This window comes from Babylonia areolata, chromosome 1 (assembly GCF_041734735.1).
Source record: "Babylonia areolata isolate BAREFJ2019XMU chromosome 1, ASM4173473v1, whole genome shotgun sequence".
Taxonomy (NCBI): domain Eukaryota; kingdom Metazoa; phylum Mollusca; class Gastropoda; order Neogastropoda; family Buccinidae; genus Babylonia; species Babylonia areolata.
This window is the reverse complement of record NC_134876.1, coordinates 47,220,815-47,243,314: the sequence shown is the minus strand read 5'-3', so window position 1 is coordinate 47,243,314 and position 22,500 is coordinate 47,220,815. Positions and strand designations below refer to the sequence as shown.

Genomic DNA, 22,500 nt, shown 5'->3' with positions numbered 1-22,500 from the left:
TACTTAACTATTTGTTATTTCAGAATGGTCTATCTATCTATCTATCTATCTGTCTGTCTATCTCTCTGTCTATCTGTCTGTCTGTCTGTCTATCCCTCAGCCCATCTCTCTGTGTAACCCTCTGTTTATCTATTTATCTTTCTGTCTATCCATCTACCTATCTATCGATGTATCTGTTTGTCTGTCTGTGTGTCTGTGTGTCATTCTGTCATATCTCTCTTTGTCTGCCTATCCGCTCATCCACTCATTCCTCTATCCATCCATCCATCAGTCCATCCATCCATCTAAAACGAAAATGCGCCTGTTTGTTTATATGTTCAACTTTTTGCCTCATATGTATCTGTCCTCATCGCATTTTAATGGCCATACTCATCCACCTCTTTTTGCTGCTCTGCCTTGACCTCATCACAACTCTCTTTTCTTATCTCCTTTTTCTTTTTTTTCGTTTTTAATTTTTTTTTTTCAATGACCTGTCTCTTTTCTTTTCTCTTTCCCCACTTGTCCTCATTTTCCACTATCAAGTCTTTTCTCATTTCTAATATTTCTCCTCTTATGTTCTTGTTCTTCTCCCTGTACTCTTCCTTTTTGATATTCTTCTTTGGTCTCCTTTAGCCTTCTATTACTTCTCTCTTTTTTCTCTCTCTCTTCGCTTTCTCACACAAATAACATGATTATCATCTCACCGTTGCTTTCCATCTTCTCTGGCTCTGTGTGTGTGTGTGTCTGTATGTGTGTGTGTCTGTCTGTATGTCTGTCTATCTCATTCTTTGTCTTTTCTTCCCTTGTCTGAGACCCACTAATACAGCTCTCTCTTCTCGTACCCTCTCATCTCCGCTCACCATTGCATCCATCTCACTTCATCTCTGATCCCCCTCCCTTTGTTCCTGAGCAATCCAGTCTCACCTCATTTCCGCTCCCCATCATGGCTGTGAGCATCTAGTTTGCGCCTAGTTCCATGCCTCTGTGCACCACGTCTCACATCACGTTCTCCCCTGTCTTTGGGGGTCTAATTTCATTTCATTTCACGCGTCCGGCGTCTCCGATTCGCTGAACATCTCACTTCATTTCGTGTCAGACCATCTCCGATCGTGTCATCACTCACGTTACCCTCATCCTTCACGTCTCTGAATACCTCATCTCTCACCTTACCCTCATGTATGAACAGTTCACATTTTGCTCTCATCTTTCGTATCTGAACAGCTCATCACACACTTTACCCTCATCCTTCATCTCTGAGCAGGTCATCGCACATCTTACCCTCATCATGCATGTCTCTGAATATCTCATCTTGCACATTATCCTCATGTATGAACAGCTCATCACACACCTTACCCTCATCCCTCATGTCCTCTGAGCAGGCCATCACACACATTACCCTCATCCTTCACATCTTTGATTAGCTGATTAGCTCATCACTCACCTTACCCTCATCCTTCATGTCTCTGAATAGCTCATCTCCAACCTTATCCTCACGTATGAACACTTCACCCCACCCTTTATCCTCATCTTTCATTTCGAAACAGCTCATCACACACCTTACCCTAATACTTCGTCTCTGAGCAGCTCATGGTACACTTAACCCTCGTCTTTCACATCTCTGAGCAGTCATCACGCATCTTACCCTCATCCCTCATGTCTCTGAGCAGCGCCCACAGGGAAGAGCACGGCTCCCAAGGTGCTCCGGCCCAAGCCGGGCCCCGCGGCCTTCAACTTCGGCGTGGACTACAGCAAGCCTGCACCCAAGACCTCCTCCGTCACTTGGAGACCCCAGCCCGTCAACAGACCCGTCAACGCTCCCCCTCCACCCGAGGTGGGTGGGAAAAAAAGTATTTATTTTAGCGCTAAATCTTGTGCAGAGACAGATCAATGGGCTTTCACACCAGTCAGTCACACGCATGCATAACTCTAAAGTGTGGAACTGGAAACAGGGAAGAGGCAGGGAAGGGAGACTATTTGGGGAAGAGGTGGGTTTTAAGGCCAGACTTGAAAGAGCAGAGTGCGGAGACATGACGAAGTGAAGGAGGGAGCTCATTCCAAATGCAAGGTTCAGAGACAGAGAAAGAGCGGCGGCCGACAGTGGAGTGTTTGAAAAGAAACTGACAAGGGGGTTAGAGTGGAGTAAAACGTACAACTCGGTTGCGTGTAAGACACTTATATACCAGTACAGTGTCTGTGAGGGTCTGGGCAGGAATACCGGCCTCGCCTTTTCTCCCACGTTTGACTGGAAAATCAATCTGAGCGTCTGGTCGTTCAGATGAGAGGATAAGCACATGATGAATAGCCATAGCTTCCTACCATGTTGTTTTGATGATGGTGATGACAATGACAATGACAATGCCGATGATGCTATTTATGATGATAATGATAATGATGATGATGATGATGATGATGATGATGATGATGCTATCTATGATGTTGATGCTGATGGTGATGATGATGATGACGATAATGACGACAGATGGTGCAGTCGGCGCCGCCCCCCTGGAGCAGCAGCCAGCAGCAGGGCGAGGTGGACGAGCCGGACGTGCCCCCTGCCTGGAGGAACACCCTCCGGACCACCGGCGTCAAGCCCTGGGACAAGGACCTGGAGTACACGGCCAGTCAACAACAAGCCCCAAGGTCGGTGGGCTACCAACCCACCCGGGCTCCCCCTGCCCACCACCCGGGAGAGGGCCCCAAGCCCCCCGCCCCTGCCCCACCCCTGCCCCAGCAGGGGGGTCAGGACGCGGACGGGCCGCAGGTGCTGCATCTGCAGTACAACTCCCCTATGGGCCTGTATTCCAAGGAAAATATCCGGGATACTTATGCCGGTCAGACCAAAGCGATGGCTGCCGGAGGAGCCGTCCCGCCGTAAGTTTGCAGTCACCTGGTGGTCGCTCACCACAACCCGCCAGCCATGCCTGCCTGAGGCCTGTCTGCCTGCGCCCTTACAGTACTCCCGCACGCTATGTTAACAACTAGTAGTCGTGGGCGTTTGTAGGTAGGTTTACTAGCAAGGGGGTTCGTTCATCCGTTCCAGTCAGGTCGTCTTCAGGCGTCATTAAGGTGCTGGCAGTGCATTCGTTAGGACGGAGGTGACAGCGGGACATTTGGGTTGTCTTGGGAGTTGTAGCTGGGAGTTTCCTCAGGCGCTTGAGAAACTCTTGGTGTGCTAAACTAGTAGTCATGGGCGTTTGTAGGTAGGTTGTCTTCAGGCGTCTGTAAAATGGTAGCAGTGCATTCGTTAAGACGGAGGTGACAGCGTCACTCTGGAGTTGTAGCTGGGTGTTTCTTCAGTCGCTTGAGAAACTCATGGGCATAATATGAGGTACTAAATAGTCTTGGACATCTTTGAGGTGAGGGTTATGAGAGTTTTGGACACCTGTGAGGTGCTAGATAGTTTTGGGTGTCTTCGAGATAAGTTGCTAGACAGCAGTGGATATCTTTGGAGTGGAGTACTAGATAGTTTTTGACAAATTAATGTGAGTTGAGGTGCTAGACAGTCTTGAACATCTGGGAAAAGGAGTACCAGAAGGCCTTGAACATCTGTGAAGTCTCGTACTAGATAGTCTTGGACACCTGAGTTGAAGTTCGCGACAGTATTGGATATGTGTGAGGTGAGATGCTAGCTAGTCTTTGAACACCTATGAGATGAGATACCTGATGTCATGTCTTGGATGTATGTAAAGTGATGCTGAATGTTATGGGACACTTTTGATGTAGGGTACACATAATCGTAGACATCTGTAAGGTTTGGTGGGCCTTCATGAGATTAGGTACCTTCTTAGATACCTATGAAATAAAATGTCTGTGAAATGAGGTGCCAGATAGTCTTGTACATCTGTGAGGTGAAGTGCTGGATAGCCTTGGACGTTTATGAGGTGAGGTACGAGACAGTCTTGGATACCTATAAAGCGAAATTCTAGATAGTATCTTTGAGTTGAGATACTAGATAGTCTTGGGCACCTATGAGTTGAGATGCAAGACAATATTGGGTATCGGTGAGGTGAGGTGCTGGATAGTCTGCGAGGTGAAGTGCTGGGTAGTCTGTGAGGTGAGGTGCTGGATAGTCTGTGAGGTGAAGTGCTGGATAGTCTGCGAGGTGAAGTGCTGGATAGTCTGCGAGGTGAAGTGCTGGTTAGTCTGCGAGGTGAGGTGCTGGACAGTGTGTGAGGTGAAGTGCTGGATAGTCTAAGGTATCTGTGAGGTGTCGGTAGGAAATTTGTCAGTCTCGTGAAATAATATTTAGCATTCGTGTAGAAGTAGTCTTGAGAAGTTGTTGGACAAATTTGCGTTTTTCGACGTTGAAATGGGAATGCCACTATGATTACTGTAAGGCACTTTCAATGCCGCTGCCTTTACATTTTACAAATCTCATCACAACGTCTAAATTCGTGTCATATGAAGCACAGCAATTCTATGGTTTTCTCCTTTGGAGACGATTTAGTGAACTTCGGTAACTTTTATCCCTGAAATGTTTCTTTGAGTTTTTTCATGTTCGTAAAGGAATTTTCAGAACAGAAAGCTTGTATGCCTGTATTTATCTCCCCTTCAGTATTTTATCACTTTAGCGAACCGTGTGCTCGTTTCCTGATGTGTTCGGTCTTTAGCATCCCAGGCTTGTGGTTTGGTCAGCAATTTGTTAAGGATTTTCGTCTAGTTTTCATCTCCCGTCTGTGCAGCGGTAGTTGAAGGAAAGATGAAGGAATAATTTTGTCCTTGTTTTTTTTTTTTTTATTAGAAGAAAATATCCCTGAAAAGGTATCAGTGCATGTTGTAGTGCAGACTTCGGTATATTTTATGTTTGCTTGTTCTTTTTATTTTTTTGTAAGTAGACATTTCTTTTCAAGGAATAAACACTGTTACTTATTATGAGACAAAGGCACGTCAACTTCAACCCATCGCTGCTTTTCGCTTCCCAAAGGTAAACATGAGGTACAGAGAAATAAACCCAGTGCCTTACTCAAAAAGTAGGGTCCTGATCACTATATACTCTCCACGTGACAGTTAGCCGTCATAATGCAAAAAAACGGCGGTGTAAATATACAAACATGAATACACGTGAACTTGAACGGACATGGAGCTTCGTTGTTTGAGGAAGTTTCTGGATTTATTTTTGTCTGTTCCTCTTATTTATCTGTATGCTGATGGAAAGAGCTCAGCAGTAGTGCTTGAAGTCGTGCACATTTTGTCTCACCATGAGTAACAGCACACGTTTGTTGTTCAGTATTTATCTATCTCCTTCTCTTTGCCTCAGGTGGTTTCCTATTAGTTTTCGCCATACCACATCGTTCAAATCTGTCCCCACCCCGTCCTCTCTATTTTAGTAATCAGTGATTGTGAGACTTGAATGGCTAGGCCAGCATGGGCCAGCCTGTAGAATTATATGTAACGCAAGTTACACAAACGTTCCTTGGGATCTTTTAAGACTTGGGTCGATGGAGAAAAAAAAATGGAGGCATGACGTTGATATTGTACCCGAAAAAAAAATACTGCATGATTATGCATCGTGACTGCATCTGGTTGTTGTGTGATGTAGACAAGTGTATATATTCCAAGTGACCAATGGTTCAAGTGCACATTTCAGGAGAGATGAAATGTACCGAAGATACCAACAGCACTTTTGACGATCGGTGTGGCCTTATCTTCATATATAGAGAGCATACATCAGTACAAACCTGAACTTATTTTCATTTTCGTCGATTTAGGATTTAGTCTGAACAACGTAAAGACTACACCCTCTCCGTTTCCGTCGCTCAGAATAGAACAGCAACTTCCTGTCTGTTCGTCCTATCTACAATAAACACTGTATACAAAATATATCCAAATAACTATCCGAAATCAGAACATGCCAATAATGTGGAATCGTTTTATTCGCCAGTCGGACAATCCTGCATCACACAAACAACAACCCCAATTCTTTCATCATTTCGTATCATCTAATCGCCTGCTATATACCATATCTTTGAAATGACGCATTCTCTGTTGTTTTATTCACAATTGATTTATTGCATACATAGGTTAGGTTAGTTCCTGAGTTTGCCGTGTACAATAGAAGCAGGAACGACTAACATTACAAAATTGCCCACATTTTCTTTTGCTGATTGTGAAATATTTGCAACAATAATGACAACATTGTCATACTCATATTTTGGAAGAAACCTTCGCGATTCATATTTCAGCCTGCATAGCCAGATGTCAGCTTTGTTGTTTAGTTGTGCTGATGCCATAAAAAAGCAAAAAAAAAAAAAAATTAATACTAGACCTTCGTTTTAGATTTGCTAATTCTGAAAATATTCGCCACCTTAACTGTGAAATCCAGGCATTTTTGGCGATACATTGGTGAACACATCTAACGTCTTTCTACTACTTTAAATTCCGCCCATGGTACGGTCTGGGGGTCTGAGGTCTAGATCTCTGGATGACAGAGCGATAGAGAGCGGTGTCAGAATGATACGAGAGAGAAAAATAAATTATCCCGCGTCCAAAGCGAAGCTCGAACCCCACCACTGCTTCTGTCAATTGGTCTAAATGCGCGACACAGCATAGCCCAATTCCTGATACACGTGGCGTATTGCACGTTCTGGAACACTTAGACGTTTGGTTATCAAACGGTTAACAGCGAATGACCTTTGAACTGAAGAAACAACAATATCACACATACAGTTCTAACTGTTCTGTTCGACATAAAAGAATGGGCAAATACTGTCAAACATTTTTAGTCGTGTTTATCAACAAACAGTGCACCTGAGCAAAACACTCGATAATCTCAACATAAAACAATTTTTTCATACTTTGGTTCATTTACTGTCTTCTGTCTCTCTTTATCAGAGAGAGAGAGAGAGAGAGAGAGAGAGAGAGAGGCAAAAGTCCATGTATATAGATGCTTGTGCATGTACGTGTGTGTGTGTGTGTGTGTGTGTGTGTGTGTGTGTGTGTGTGTAAACCAATTGATTCGTGTCTTTCTTCATTCTCTTCCCTCTCCTCTTCCTCTTCTTCCTCCTCCCCATTCTTTTGTCTTTCACCTTCTCTTCCGTTGTCACCTCACTCAGCGTGACACACGTGCTGTTTTCAGAAGCTCGACACAGGTGCAGAACCCTGACAAGGCTGGAGACAGGGACTGGACACAGTCCGCGGTGTACCGGATGATCTATGAGGAGGAGCACAGAAGGCGCTCGGGTGGCCAGCCGCAGCAGCAGCAGCAGCAGCAGCAGCCGCAGCAGCAGAAACCAGCACCACCACCACCAGCGCCTAAACCGCAGGCGCAGACTTTCCAGCAGGCCTTCTCTCCAATGGACGAATACGGCACGTCTGATTTCTAGACAGGAAACACTGAAACGCGACAGTTCGCACATGCGCGTTTTATTTTTTTTTTTTTTAAATGTTGGTTGGGTAATTCCTGATGTGGGAAGGTAGCCATGTCTCGTTGCGCAGTAGGTCAGAAAATGATGATGAAGATTTGCAACGCTTTCAGTGTTTCTCAACATACGTGGTTCGTAGGTCGTTCTGTTGCTGGGACTTCCGGTTGGATCCTTATCGATTTACGGTTGTTTGGAACTTCCATTTTCAGGCCCAGCAGACACCATCTGGTTGACAAGCACACGTGTCCAAACTTTCAGTTGTACATAACAGATAGACCTATGCAGTGTGCTTATCTACTTTTTTCTTGTTGCCTTTTCAATGGATTGAAGTATGTGTGCCTTTATCATTTTCGAATTTTTAGTCTATTTCTTTTTGTCTTTCAAAATACATGTGATGGAATAATACCAGTATGAAATTCTGCAACTAAGTATGAAATCACAACTCAAAATTGGGACTAGTTAATTGTGATATCAAAGACTTGATTTCATTGGAAAGCATTTCCTTTATGATCGTATTATCTGACACAGTTTCACAGCCAACATGAATAACAAAAAAGGAAAACGGAATAACACTGTAATGTTGTATGCATTTGTTATACCACCAATGAAAGTTTGTTTCGTGAAGAGCTCGTTCCTCAAAACTTTCGTTTAGTGGCCATGACAGCTGGTTTTCGATGTAGCGTTCGATGATTGTTGTATTTCCTAGACACTTGACTAAACCTTGGAGATGCTTTTTTTTTGGTATTTACAACACTCTGTTTTCTGTTTGGTTTGTATATATCGTGCTGACCCAGTTCAACCCTGTTTCATTTGTATGATTTGTTTCTATTTATGCAAAAGGCCGGAATCAAGTGCAATAAGTTGTAATATATATTATGTGTATCTAAATATATTTATGTTATTTATATGACAAGTAGCGAACACTAACGTGTGTGTATGTGGATTTCAGATCAGGTTGTTTTGCAGCCCTATGCTTTCTCGAAGCTTATGTTGTTGTTGAATGCATATCACTGTGTCTCATTGAAGACAAATCAGTTAGATGTTTCGATGGCAATGGTGTAGTTTGGCTGTGCAGAGGGATATCATGCAGAATGCTGTCTCCAGGTCATTGTCATTGAGCATATGATGAAAGCGAGTGAAACTGATAGTTACATAATGTTTATGTGTGCCCGTAGCAACACCAAGAGCATGCACATGACAGCCCTTCAGTCATCAAACTCCCACAACACCTGTCTCGGCTTCCTGAAAAATGATAACTATAATTGAAGTAAGGTGCTTTCCTTTCATTATCCTTCAAAACAAACTGACGAAAATGACTCACACAATCCGAATATAATCCGTAATATAAACAACACTTTGTGTTCGACTAGCCTGGATTGTTTCATGTCATATGCTAGAAGTACGCCACATAATGATCGACTTCCATGTATCAACATAATCGATCAAAAGTGCCAAATTTATATAATTATGTTATTGTTAATATGCATGTGAACAAAGCAGGCAAATCTCTGCAGCCAGAAGACAACTCGTTCAAAACTGCTTTTATTCCATTCCTTTCATTTGAACGGTTGCATCAGACATTAAACTTGCACATTCACACTCATTTCGCTCAGATCATCGTTGGTGTGACATGCAGGCTTGGAAGAGAAAATGCCACAGTGTGTGGAAATATTTACCAATATTGTACAGCTTCTGGTACATACCAAACAGCCACAGGCAGTGGTGTCAATGTTCATTTCAAACATGGAAAGTTTGGCTTGATGCTGACAGGAGGAATATTCGATCTGTTTTAGCCGAAGAAGTTTTCTTGAAGCATATTCAAACGCTTGTCAATGGTACAGTTAGAGACAAACGTTTACCGCTGTGTGTGCATATGTGTGACCCTTCTTTCCGTATCACTTTTAACCTTTTTCCTGCTCACAATCTTCTGTTTTAGCTACGCAGACTCTTGCTCTCAAAATATTAATGAAGTCTTTCTTGGACTAGCTAGCGATAGACAAAGCCATGATGACTGAATGTTTTAATAAGTCACACAGGTTGGCTTGAAGACAATCTGTGAAATCAGTGCCTTTGATCAATCATACTCCTTGGATTTAACGTTAATGCTTTCGTTGTTGCCATTGACGATAATTATTGTTACATCCAAGCCTGATTTCACATGATGTACATGGCTGATTCCTTTGCTTAAAACGAGCTGTTCCCCCAAGCTCGATCATTTCTCACCTGTTGTTTCTGTACTGCTGAGCCAGTTTCCTCGAGTCCATTTCAATAAAAGGTGACCAGCCACCACCTGGTGTCTTCTTGTTAGTCTTTGGTGTGATGCGATTGGACAGCAGAATAAGTGAGCGGTTTGCTTGTATCCCCACTTTTTGATCTGTTGTTTGTTTCGTCTTTGACGCTGTTTGTCTTTCTGCTTGGCTTTTTCCGCTGAAGTATGTTTTTTTTTCTTCTGTTCTTTCTGCTAATCTGTCTCTATCAGTCTGTCTGTCTGTCCCCCCCCCCCTCTCTCCCTTCTGCTTCTTCTACTTCTGTCTATCTCTATCGATGTATCTATTTATCAATGTATCTATCTATCTATCTGTCTGTCTCTGTCTGTCTGTCTCTCTCCTCTCTCTCTGATTCCATTTCATTTGTGGATCTGCCAACATACAATATATATATAAATGCCTACCAAGTGTCATTTCATTTTTCACACACTCTGCTTGCACTCACGCATGCAGGAACACAGGGATAATTATTGTAAGAAACCCTTCCACACCGGCCACAGCACCAGTGCTCCATTTGAGGGCATAATCCACAGTTTTCAGTTTCAGTAGCTTAAGGAGGCGTCACTGCGTTCGGACAAATCCATATACGCTACCCCACATCTGCCAAGCAGATGCCTGACCAGCAGCATAACCCAACACGCTTAGTCAGGCCTTGAGAATATCCACAACAGGAGAGCTATGCATGTACAGCATTGATGGACCAGCTTCGTAGAGATCTTGAAATGGTGCATGTGCTGTCAGCTTGTCCTCAGTGTTGTCAGGTTGCAGGCTCGGCTGTAAGAGTTCGGAGCTGAGGCCAAAGGGAGAAAAACCTAGATAACCTTGAAGCTGACAAGTTGAGGGAGTAATTTCCCCATGTACTTTTGGGCCAACACACACACACACACACACACACACACACACACACACACACACACACACACAGAGACACACACAGAGACACACACAGACACACAAATACACACACACACACACACACACACACACACACACACACAACAAACATGCACGCCTTCTCCCCTTGATCCCCTTTCTACGACACCATGTAGATCTACCACACCCCCTATCACTCACAACCATAATGTACTTTTTGTTTTCCTGTCTAATAATATCACACAGAGTGGAAAGATGCAAAACTGAAGACTCAATACTACAACTGCATTATATATATATATATATATATATATATATATATATATATATCTGTGTGTGTGTGTGTGTGTGTAAACTTGAGCCCTCCCCACCCCCGCCACCTCCCCTTCAAAAAAAAGAAAAAAAAAAAAAAAGAAAGAGAGCCCCCCCCCTCCCCCCCCCCCCCCCAAAAAAAACAACAACAAACACCCCCAAAACAAACAAACAAAAAAAAAACCACCCCACAAAACAACAAACAAAAAACCAACCAATCAACCAAACAAACAAAAAACAACAACAACAACAAAAAGCACCCCCCCCCCCCCCGAAATAAAAAAAGAAAGCAAAAACAAAACAAAAACAGAACAAAAAACAACCAAACCACAAAAACGAAATGAATATAATTTTAATAAATAGATAAAACAGCAACAATAAGGCAAACAAAAAATATCTAGCAAAAGGTACAAGATGATTACTAAAATTCATTTTAAGAGCATAATTACATTTCTTTTTCTTTAACCCCTTCATTTCTTTAATAGCTTACCTGTGTCTGACATGTCTGAGAAATGCAAACAGAATCCAGCTCACTCCCGCCTGATCAAGGGAAGTAAATTTCACAACTGTGTCGGGGAATTACTACCCTTGAACGAAGCACAACAATGTCGGCGTCTTCAGTTTTTCTCCTGATGGTTAGCGGACAAATAGAGACGGCAGAGGTAAGATTGGTACTTCTGGAGCAGTTATAATGAGAAAATTAAATCTATATTATTTTAGCAATTGTCATTTAGAATCAGTTGTGTCATAATGCTTTGGCGTTTTGCACTAACTTGATTTGCATCGTTCGTCGTCATGTGCGGACATGCTTTCCATCCATTATTCCATGACTTCCTTTCAGTTTCACTGAGTTGAAACACGTCTTTATCATTTAAACTCATGTGCTTTCAGACGAACTGAAGTGCGGCATTACCACGAACCTTCATGTGATTTACTATTATGATAAGTGAAGATTAATACTTTGGATTTAATAAAGTCAGTTCTTATTGTTTGTGTACTGTAGTCTTTTTTTCTGGCAGTTCTGCCATCTCCAATAACCGTAACAGATTGAGGAAAAAGTGTCTTTACTAATGTTCTCAGATTAAGAACAGAATCTGCTGAGCTGAAAAGGAATGACCTGGCCGTGTGCTGCACACACACACACACACACACACACACACACACACACACACACACACACACACAGTGACACACACACACACATACACACACACATATTCACACACATACACACACACACACACACACACACACACACAGAGTCACACACACACACACACACACACACACACACACACACACACACACACAGCCATCCACGTGTAGTGGTGCGCTGATGCATTTGGTCCCAAGGTCTTATATGCAAAGCAGTTTGGGAGGGGCCAAACACACACTGAATCAAAAACAAACAAAAGAACCACAACAAAACATAACTGCTTTCACAGAAGAAAGAATCAGATGCCTGAATATAAAAAACTGCTAAACAGCCAATGTATTGCAGGCATGTACTTAAACAAATACTGGAAAGTGGAATGTTCTCACTGATTCTTAAACTGATGTAGACATGAATTGATTGATATTTACTGATATATATCTGTTTATATCCATTTATTGTGAAATGTTTGTGATAATCATAAAGGAACCTGAATATAATCAACAATAAGTTATGGGAAGCTAAGCCGATAAAACATTAAAAGGGGTCTTTTTGTTTCTTCTGTTATTTTAGTCTTGTGTTTCTTCAGTCATTTTATCTCTGTTGATCTACAATTTTAATTTTATACAGAAATTCATCTTTACATGTGTGTAGGGATACGTGTGTATACATGTGTAAGTGCATGCTTGCATCAAGGCGTGACCGGCATATTGGGTCTGTGCACAGTCACTGAGTCAGGCATCTGCTGTTTTGCCTCCTTTTTGTTTTGATTTACTTTATTTTTTTTCCTGTTTTTATTTTGAGTGGATGTGATACAGTTTATTTGGATCAGTGCACAAGTTTTGATGCCCCCTTTAAACAAACTACATACTTGCATACGTGTGTGTATATGTTGTGCAAACTAGTACACAATGTTAATCTGACAACAGTTGTATCATTATTGGTTTTTGTAATACATGAGTTTGTGTTTGTGTGTGAACATATCTTTTTGAGATAACTGTGTAGGATATCATCCAGATTCCCCAGAAACCTTTCATATATAATTATTATGCTAGTGTCAGAGGACACCAACAATCCATTCAGAAGGTTTCCTAAATCACAGCTGTAAAGTTTGCCAAAAATTGAATTAGGTTTAATTAATTGAATCATTACCCAAACACTCAAACAAAATCACTCTGCATGCTTTGATACCTCTGTGAAACTGAAACAAACAAACAAACAAACACAGCAACAACAACAAATAAACAAGCAAGCAAACAAACAAACAAACAAAAAATGTCAAGATCATGTATCACACATATATATTATGTAACTGTGTTGCATGCATGAGCTGAGCATACTCTGATAAAAAATATAGACAAAATTCCATGGCAAGCAATATCTCATCTCCCAAACACCTTGGAATCTGCATGAATTTTGTCTAACCATATTTTATTTTTTATATGTTAGCATCAAAAATGAAATTCTAGCACCTGTAAGCTGTTCCCAATGTTGACAGTTTAAATGCAGTTGATCCATTTGCCTAGTTTATTGTTTTAAGAGCAGTTTTGTCAAGTCTTCGTTGACTGAAGAATTGATTACTAACTTTTGTTTTTCTGAGTTGTGAGAGTTATGAGTTTTACTGTACTGTTGTGTTGTCTGTACACATGATGGATTTCATTATAGCAAATGGTTTATGTCATTCATATTTTGTCATTGTGGTACAGCTCCTGGCTTCCACATTTTCTTTTCCTGATTTCCAGTGGTCGAACAGTATCAGGCTAGATAGAGAATGATGAAAAGCAAAGAAGAAGCCCTCAGTGGTATCTTCATTATCTGATCAACGAAAACTGAGATGGTATTAAAGAATAAAGAAATAATTATAAAATTTATATCCTTAAATGCTGACATCATGTTGGGGTCACTGTGATTTTAGCTGCTGTTGGGGTGTGTTTTTAAAGCAGAAAGCTGAAGGTTTTATCATGAGGTTGCCTGCGTTAAGCTCATTAGTCTCTCTCATTCTCTCATTGTCTTGGACGATAAAAAATTTTCGTCATGAAATAATATAATCTTAGTTCAGGAGTTCAGTATGAATAAAAAAAATAAAAAAAATGCTTTCTCAAAGATTATAACTGATTTTTGGCAGCAATCCAATTTCTGTTTTGGTGCATTAAAAAAAAACACAACAACAACCAAACAAAAAAAACTTTAGAAATAAGAGCATCTGTTATTCTCTAGTTCCAATTTTCTTTGCGTTTTGATGGAAATGCTTGTTTATTTTTATCAGAAAGTTGCTTTTTCATTAATTAATCTATTTGTTGTTGTTGTTTTTGTAGTTCTTTTTCGTAGTAAATATTTTACACCCTTCGTGGACAGCAACTTCTCTTCCAGATGTGTAAGCCAAATAAATCATTTGGTAATGCTGGACACCTTTGATCCTAAAATGAAATCAAAAGTGATAAGTAATAATTAAGAAGACATATAGACCTCTCTCTCTCTCTCTCTCTCTCTCTCTCTCTCTCTCTCTCTCTGTGTGCATTAGTGTATATTTATCTATATCTGTGTTTGTCTACAGGCCATTTCTCTATTGTATTTGCAGTCAGAGAGCTTGCAAGAAAAAGGGAAGAAAATGATTACTGGAATATCAATTCAGTTACACTATATTCCAAAACACACATGCACACTGAGAAAGGAACAAAACACATATTCACCCCACCCATATGCATGCATAAAGACAACACATGAAAGTGTACAGGTACATTTTCTCTCTTGATGTCAGGACAGTTGGGTGTGTCAAAACAACGTGTTTGGTCACATTAACATGTCAGACTGCATTGTGTAAACCTGTACTGGGAGATGGGAGGTGACTGGGGGTGGAGGGAGAGTGACACACACACACACACACACACACACACACGCACACACATGCTCACTTATTCACTTGCCACTCACTAATCATTCACAAACTAATTGGGCAATGCAAAAGAGAAATGGGCGAGGTAATAAAGGGGAGCAACTCCGTGATCAGCAGAAATGATAACAGGACTTGTGTCCCTTGCACCTGCTGTCTGATCATATTTGGAGGCCACCCATTTGAAGTCTTGCCATTTTCCAGGAAACCATGCTTATGATGTTTTGTCATGCTGACTGTTTCAGTTCCCAGAATATGATGACATCTATTGTCGGTACTGTTTCTCTCATGGACCCGACTGGCTTATCACTTCTGTAAGTATTTTGTGTTAAGTTTGAGTTTTTGTGGGGTAGAGGTGAAAAAACAACAACAAAAGGTCTGATCTTACAAGCACATTATACACATACTTGTACACCTTCCCCACTCTTTTTAACACACACACACACACACACACACACATGCACACACGCACGCACACACATACTCATTCACTCTTGTGTACACTTTAGATGGGAATACATGCATGCTTGCATGTGCTGGTGTCGCTAAAAGGTCTCCTAATCTCATACACATAGACATTTACATTCACATTTTAGAATTGAGAGAGTAAAGATAAAGAAATGAAATAAATGTTGTCAGGTACACTGTCAAACTAATCGATAACAGAAGTGACAGACAGAATGTTGGTAAGAGGGGTGATTTTGAATCACAGTTCAGTCATCAAATATCAAGACGTTAGCCACAGTAAAACAACACTGTGAGCTACAAGAACAATAAAACAATAATGATGATGTCTGATGGTAATGATGATCATATATGTGTATATATGTACAGAAAGAGAGAGAGAGAGGGAGAGAGATTTATATCTCTTAGAAACGAAACAAATTTAAAGAAAAAAAAAAAAAAATCATGAGGGTAGTGAAGTAAGAAAAGCTGCTTTTTTTACATCAAGCTCTCAAGGGCAAAAAAGACAAGAGAGGCAAGGCCTTCAAGACTTACTTGTGGTACACAAAAAAATCCCCCCAAAACTAATCGTTAAAATGTTTTCTGTATTTGTTATTATTATTATTATTTCAAGTTTAAAAAAAAAAAAAAAAAGTCCTGAAGGCAGATTCAAACCCCGTGTGTTTGGGTGAGAAGAAACTGTCTTACTCAGTACACTTATCGTGGCTCCTTAACTGACGTTCAAAAATTTAATATTTAAACATGTTTTTTTTTTAAGGGCGATAAATCGATTGCGGTATTCACAGTGAGAATGATGTTTAAATCATATTATTCTGGTGTGTTTTGGGCATTCAAAAAATCTTTAAGGGCAATTCCAAAATTCTTTTTAAGTCCGCGGTAAAGGAGACGTGGCTATCGCGGCAATCACACTACAACATTTAGCCATTTTCTCTGGATCTAGATAAATGAACAAGTTACACCTGCTCAGAATGTATGACATGGTCGATTCAGTTTCTCTCTTATGTTCATTCTAGTTTTATAGTTTTAAAGTTGATATGAAAATTGAGTATTTTGTTAAACTAATAACATGTAGAGCCAAGTACAAGTACTTCTAAACGACATATGAAGTGAAAAGGACTTAATTTTGAGAAAAGTCAGAACTGGAAATTTTTACGTTTCATCAAGGGTATTAACTCTCATGGTTTATTATTTTAAACTGTGAATTCTGACTGATTTTGTTGATATTTTTATGGCATTTGGGGGCATAATCCAGTAAGGCGTTCAAAATCTTTCTCTGAATAAATATTTAACAGTCTCCTCCAACTTTCCATCACATTATCGTGTATTGTCGATTGAATATAGGATTGAACGGGGATGTCAACAACTTGAAACAAAATGGCGCCCTTCGCGTTGGCGAGGAATATGAGCACGTGCTTTGAATATGTATAAATATGTGTACGCAATTGATTTTTGCCCATGACCTTCAGGGCTCAGCCAATAGATCTATAACGTCCACTCGTAGTATTGATTTTAGTATTTTCCGAAAAAGTCCACTTGGGCGAATGAACATAGTGAAAGCCCTGTAGACAGAGTAAAAAAACACAAGCTTTTTATGTATTGAGTATAATTTCAAAATGTAATGTTTAAGATGAGAAAGATCAGTTTAAAGCAAATTAACCCCCCTAGCATTAATTACATATCAATTTCCCATTTTTTACTATCTGCATCAAAGACATGCACCAGAAATATAACTTCCATGCTTTGCAAAAGAAGTTCCTGTCAGAACAGAAAATGATAATAATGACTGCTCTTGGTGCTCTGTCAGAATATCAGATCAAAGTGTCAAGTTTAGAGAATAAAAAAAAAAATGTAGATATAACAGTACCTTCAGTTTGCATATAATTTGGCTTTTTTAAATTATTTTTTTGTGCTCATCCCAGAGGTGCAATATTGTTTTAAACAAGATGACTGGAAAAAACTGAATTTTTCCTATTTTTATGCCAAATTTGGTGTCAACTGACAAAGTATTTGCAGAAAAAATGTCAATGTTAAAGTTTACCACGGACACACACACACACACACACACACACACACACACACAGAGTGACACACACACACACACAGAGTGACACACACACACACACACACACAGACAACCGAACACCGGGTTAAAACATAGACTCACTTTGTTTACACGAGTGAGTCAAAAAGCAAACAAAACAGACTAAGCAAAGGCAAAACAGAGACAGAGAGATAGATCAATAGATAAATGTATGTATATGATTTTTTTTTTTTTTTTTTTTTTTTAATGGGGATTTGAGGCACTCCATCTGTGCTGAGCTCAGGGGACTTTCAAAGAATGTAAGACATAGACATAACAAACATCAGCACTATCATGACTATGTTTCCAGATGCACACAAACACATGTCGGCACACACAAGAAGTACACACACAAAGACACACACACACACACACACACACACACACACACACACACCAACCACACATACACACACACACAAATGCACTTTGTTTTTCTGTTTTCCCTTGTAATTTTTGACTCTCCCTCTGTCTCTGTCTGTATGTCTGTCTGTCTGTCTGTCTGTCACTCCTTTCTTTTTCTCTTTTTAATTATCTGGAGCTATTTCAAGCCCACATGTTTTGACATTTGTTGTTAATGCATTGTGTCAACAGATGTCACAACATATTCTTTATGCTGGCTTCAGCATCCTGCATATGATTATGCAACTGCTGTCATATTTTTGTAGTGTTATGATGATTGAATTTGACAATAGAGGAATTAATCTAGGGTTGAAAATTGAATTTTGACAGCGGAGGAATCATTTGTGTGATGACTGGATTTGACAGGGAAGGAATCATTGTTTGGGCAATAATCGATTTTGAAAATAAGACTAAAGGAATCAGGGCAGATTAAAGGAATTATTGTTTTGACGATGACTGGCTTTGAAAGTTTGGTAATTATTCATTGTTTGGGCAGTAACTGAATTTGACAGTAAAGCAAAGGATTGTTTGGGCAGTGATTGAATTCATCTTGATGTTAAAGCCAAGGAATCATTATTGTTTGGGCAGAGATTGAATCTGGCAGTAAAAGAATATTAAAGCAGAGGAATCATTAGTTTGTCAGTGATCAACCCGACATTAAAGCCAAAGAGTCATAATTTGGGCAGGGATAGAATTTGACAGTAAGCTAAAGGAACTGTTATATAGGTAGGTATTGAAAGAATCATTGCTTGGGCAGTGATTGAATCTGATAGTAAAGCTAAGAAATTGTTATATAGGCAGTTATTGAATTCCACAGCAAAGGAATCACTGTTTGAGCAGTGATCAAATCTGACAGTGAAGCCAATGAATCATTTGGGCAGTGATTGAATCTGGCAGTAAATGAGTCATTGTTTTGGTAGTGACTGAACCTGACAGTAAAGCCAAGGAATAGTTATTTGGTCAGTAATTAAATCTGACAGTAAGGCCAAGGAATCATTAATTGGGCAGTGATTGCATCTGACAAGAAAGGAATCATTATCTGTGCAGTGACTGAGTCTGACATTAAAGCCAAGAATTCATTGTTTAGGAACAAAGGAATCTTTATTTTGGCAGTTACTGAATTGAAGTAAACCAAGGATTCATTATTTAGGCAGTGATTGAATCTGACAGTGAAGGAACTATTACTTGGGCAGCAATTGAATCTGACAGTGAAGCCAGGGGATTATTGATTGTGCAGTGATTGAATCTGACAGAATGATCAAGGAATCATTATTGTTTGGGCAGTGATTAAATCAGATTGTAAGTTATGAATCATTGTTCAGGAGGTGATTGCATTTTATTGTAAACTGAAAAGGGAATCATGCTATAAAGTGATCACCAAGTGATAAGCACAACTAGTGTGCATGCAAAAGAACCAGCAGCAGCAAGAGAATTGTCCCTGGCAATATTCTATAGAAACGCCTCTCTGATAGCTTAAAAAATTAAAACCACGCAGGCAGAAAAAAAAAAAAAAGGAAGAATTCGGTGGTGATGAATGATGGTGATTTGTCATCCTTAGGGACACAGCAGCTCAAATCTCACGAAGAGAGAACTGTTGTCAACAAAAGATGGTACAAAGCAGTACAGTAGTAGTACACAGTTGTTGTTTGGGCAGGGTCTGGAGGAAGGAATAACGCAGATCACCAAGAAGAGTCTGGACGAGCGACAGTTGTTTGTCTGGAACTTTCCAGTGGACATCACCTTCAAAAGCACCAACTGCTATGGATGTAAGGTTTACTTTTGGGGGGAAGAGGGTTTGCGCACAGGTGTGTGTGTGTGTGTGTGTGTGTGTGTGTGTGTGTTGATGATTTCTCTTCTTTTGATTTTTTTTCCTCTCAAGTGTAATGTGTATACGTGTTTGATTTTAAAGAATTTCGTACACATCATTAATAATTGACATGATGTGATACGTATGCACAGATATTCATCATGTTACAGCATGGATTGATATTCATTATTGCCCAGTCCAGTCAGCAGTGAGCACCTTGCAACAATAACAATTTGGAATAATGTTAATGAAACTGATACAAGTGATAGTGTTGTGGGGATTTTTTTGTAATGTTTTGTTGGTGCTTAGAGCTTGACTGAGGGGGAAGTTCATGAAAAATGCATGGTAAGGTTTGAATGGACAAAATCTGGGCTGGGATGATTCCTTAAAATGTGTTGGAAAAAACAGAAAAATAATAGAATTAAAAAAAAAAAAAAAAAAAAAAAAGAAAGAAAGAAAGAAAAGACTCATGGTGACCTAACATCGATAGTTCCCTTAGGACTTACAGTAATGAGATTGCAACAGATGTATCTGGGTCAGAGGCTCTCTGAAAGGGGGTCTTAGAATGAGCAGTAAATTAGTGGATGGTGGAACCAGAATCTAAGGGTTTTTATCGTCGTTGTCTTGGCAGGGCCACAGATTGTCATTCATGCCTACGGGCTGGACGCTTTCGGCACGGATGTGGTGCGGGGTTACGGTGTGACTCATGTGCCCATCACACCAGGAAGGTGAGCAGTGAAGCTTTGTGTTGATGAATGATTGAACACTGAACACCTTTATCACCCACTTTCCCTGCCATTATCAGTGAATGATTGAACACTGAACACCTTCACCACCCTCTTTCCCTGCCATTATCAGTGAATGATTGAACACTGAATACCTTCACCACCCTCTTTCCCTGCCATTATCAGTGAATGATTGAACACTGAACACCTTTATCACCCACTTTCCCTGCCATTATCAGTGAATGATTGAACACTGAACACCTTCAGCACCCTCTTTCCCTGCCATTATCAGTGAATGATTGAACACTGAACACCTTCAGCACCCTCTTTCCCTGCCATTATCAGTGAATGATTGAACACTGAATACCTTCACCACCCTCTTTCCCTGCCATTATCATTGAATGATTGAACACTGAACACCTTCACCACCCTCTTTCCCTGCCATTATCAGTGAATGATTGAACACTGAATACCTTCACCACCCTCTTTCCCTGCCATTATCAGTGAATGATTGAACACTGAACACCTTCACCACCCTCTTTCCCTGCCATTATCAGTGAATGATTGAACACTGAACACCTTCACCACCCTCTTTCCCAGCCATTATCAATGAATGATTGAACTCAGAACACATTCAGTACCCTCTTTTCCTGCCATTATCAGTGAATGATTGAACACAGAATGACGGGTGCAATAGCCGAGTGGTTAAAGCGTTGGACTTTAAATCTGAGGGTCCTGGGTTCGAATCTCGGTAACGGTGCGTGGTGGGTAAAGGGTGGAGATTTTTCTGATTTCCCATGTCAACATATGTGCAGACCTGCTTATTGTGCTTGAATCCCCTTCATGTGTATACGCAAGCAGAAGATCAAATATGCATGTTTAAAGATCCTGTAATCCATGTCAGCGTTCGGTGGGTTATGGAAACAAGAACGTACACAGCATGCACACCCCTGAAATCGGAGTATGACTGTCTACACAGCGGGGTGAAAATGGTCATACACATAAAAGCCCACTCGTGTATGTACGAGTGAATGTGGGAGTTGCAGCCTACGAACGCAGAAGAAGAAGAAGAGAACACAGAACACCTTCACCACCCTCTTTCCCTGCCGTTATCAGTGAATGATTGAACACTGAATGCCCTCACCACCCCAACTTCTTGGTTTGATGGCAGGGGAAATGGTGGTGAAGGATGTTCAGTGTTCAGTTGTTCATGAACAAAGTTCGAAAGACACCTGATTCAGTTGCTGGTAAATCACTCTCAGATCTGCCATGAGCTGGGTCCATGACAAAGCCAGCTCTGGCTGTGCACAGAGGACTTGGAATGAATGGCGTGGGAGTAGTGCAAATGGAATGGTGCTGCAAAAAAAAAAAAAAAAAAAAAAGAAAAAGAGGAAAAAAACCAAACAAAAAACCCCGACAACTTTCAATTCTGTAGGTTGTGTACTTCTTTTTAATCTAATTAAATTCACTGTCTTTGAATATTGCATGCCATGATATTTGAATTCTGTGCTCTGTGCATGTTTTTTTTTTTTTTTTTTTTTGTCTTGTTTCTTTTTTTTTCTTTTCTTTCCGTTACATGACCAACATCGACTTGCTGATGATTCTGTCGAGGTTGATGCATGCTGGGTATTTTTATGTCTCCATAACCCACCGAACGCTGACATGGGTCACAGAATCTTTAATGTGTGTATTTGATTTTCTGTGTGCGTATACACATGAAGAGGGTTCAGGCATCAGCAGGTCTGTACATATGTTGACCTGGGAGATCGGTAAAATCACCACCCTTTACCCACCAGGCGCCGTTACCGAGATTTGAACCCGGGACCCTCAGTTTGAAAGTCCAACGCTTTAACCGCTTGGCTATTGCGCCCATTTTTTTGTGGTGTTATTGAATTAAAAAAAAAAAAGAAGAAAAAAAAGGAATATCACCCAGCAGATTTTTCTGCAGTACTGAAGTGACAGATGTGATTTGTAGTTTGTATTGACAACATCATATCCTGAAGAGATAGTTGACAGGCATGTTATGTAAAATGTGAATGATTGAGTCTCTATTTTGTTTTATTTTTTGTTTATTTAATTGTTTTTTTTTTTTTTGCAGGCACAAAATAAAGGTGCCAATGTTTGTTCCGGAATCGTCATCACTTCTACAAAAACTGACATCCTGGTTCCTGGGTCGACGACCAGAA

At 40.4% G+C, this 22,500-nt stretch overlaps 2 protein-coding genes across 9 annotated transcripts in view; both read left to right on the top strand.

The window, feature by feature from the left end:
• LOC143283457 (uncharacterized) overlaps window positions 1-9,629 on the top strand; it is an 85,655-nt gene extending 76,026 nt beyond the window's left edge. For all 8 annotated transcript variants that reach the window (XM_076589718.1, XM_076589700.1, XM_076589725.1 and 5 more), the window contains 3 exons: window positions 1,647-1,810; window positions 2,459-2,619; window positions 7,055-9,629. In XM_076589718.1, the coding sequence (XP_076445833.1) occupies window positions 1,647-1,810; window positions 2,459-2,619; window positions 7,055-7,301 (572 nt within the window). In that variant the 3' untranslated portion in view covers window positions 7,302-9,629. The remainder of the gene's footprint in view (window positions 1-1,646; window positions 1,811-2,458; window positions 2,620-7,054) is intronic.
• A 1,736-nt stretch (window positions 9,630-11,365) lies between these two features.
• Window positions 11,366-22,500, top strand: part of LOC143292374 (B9 domain-containing protein 1-like) — a 19,946-nt gene continuing 8,811 nt past the window's right edge. Inside the window, exons 1-5 of the mRNA XM_076602592.1 lie at window positions 11,366-11,454; window positions 15,081-15,149; window positions 19,437-19,548; window positions 20,221-20,317; window positions 22,413-22,500. The exon at window positions 22,413-22,500 is cut by the window's right edge and continues 43 nt beyond it. Of these exons, the coding sequence (XP_076458707.1) occupies window positions 11,398-11,454; window positions 15,081-15,149; window positions 19,437-19,548; window positions 20,221-20,317; window positions 22,413-22,500 (423 nt within the window). The 5' untranslated portion in view covers window positions 11,366-11,397. The remainder of the gene's footprint in view (window positions 11,455-15,080; window positions 15,150-19,436; window positions 19,549-20,220; window positions 20,318-22,412) is intronic.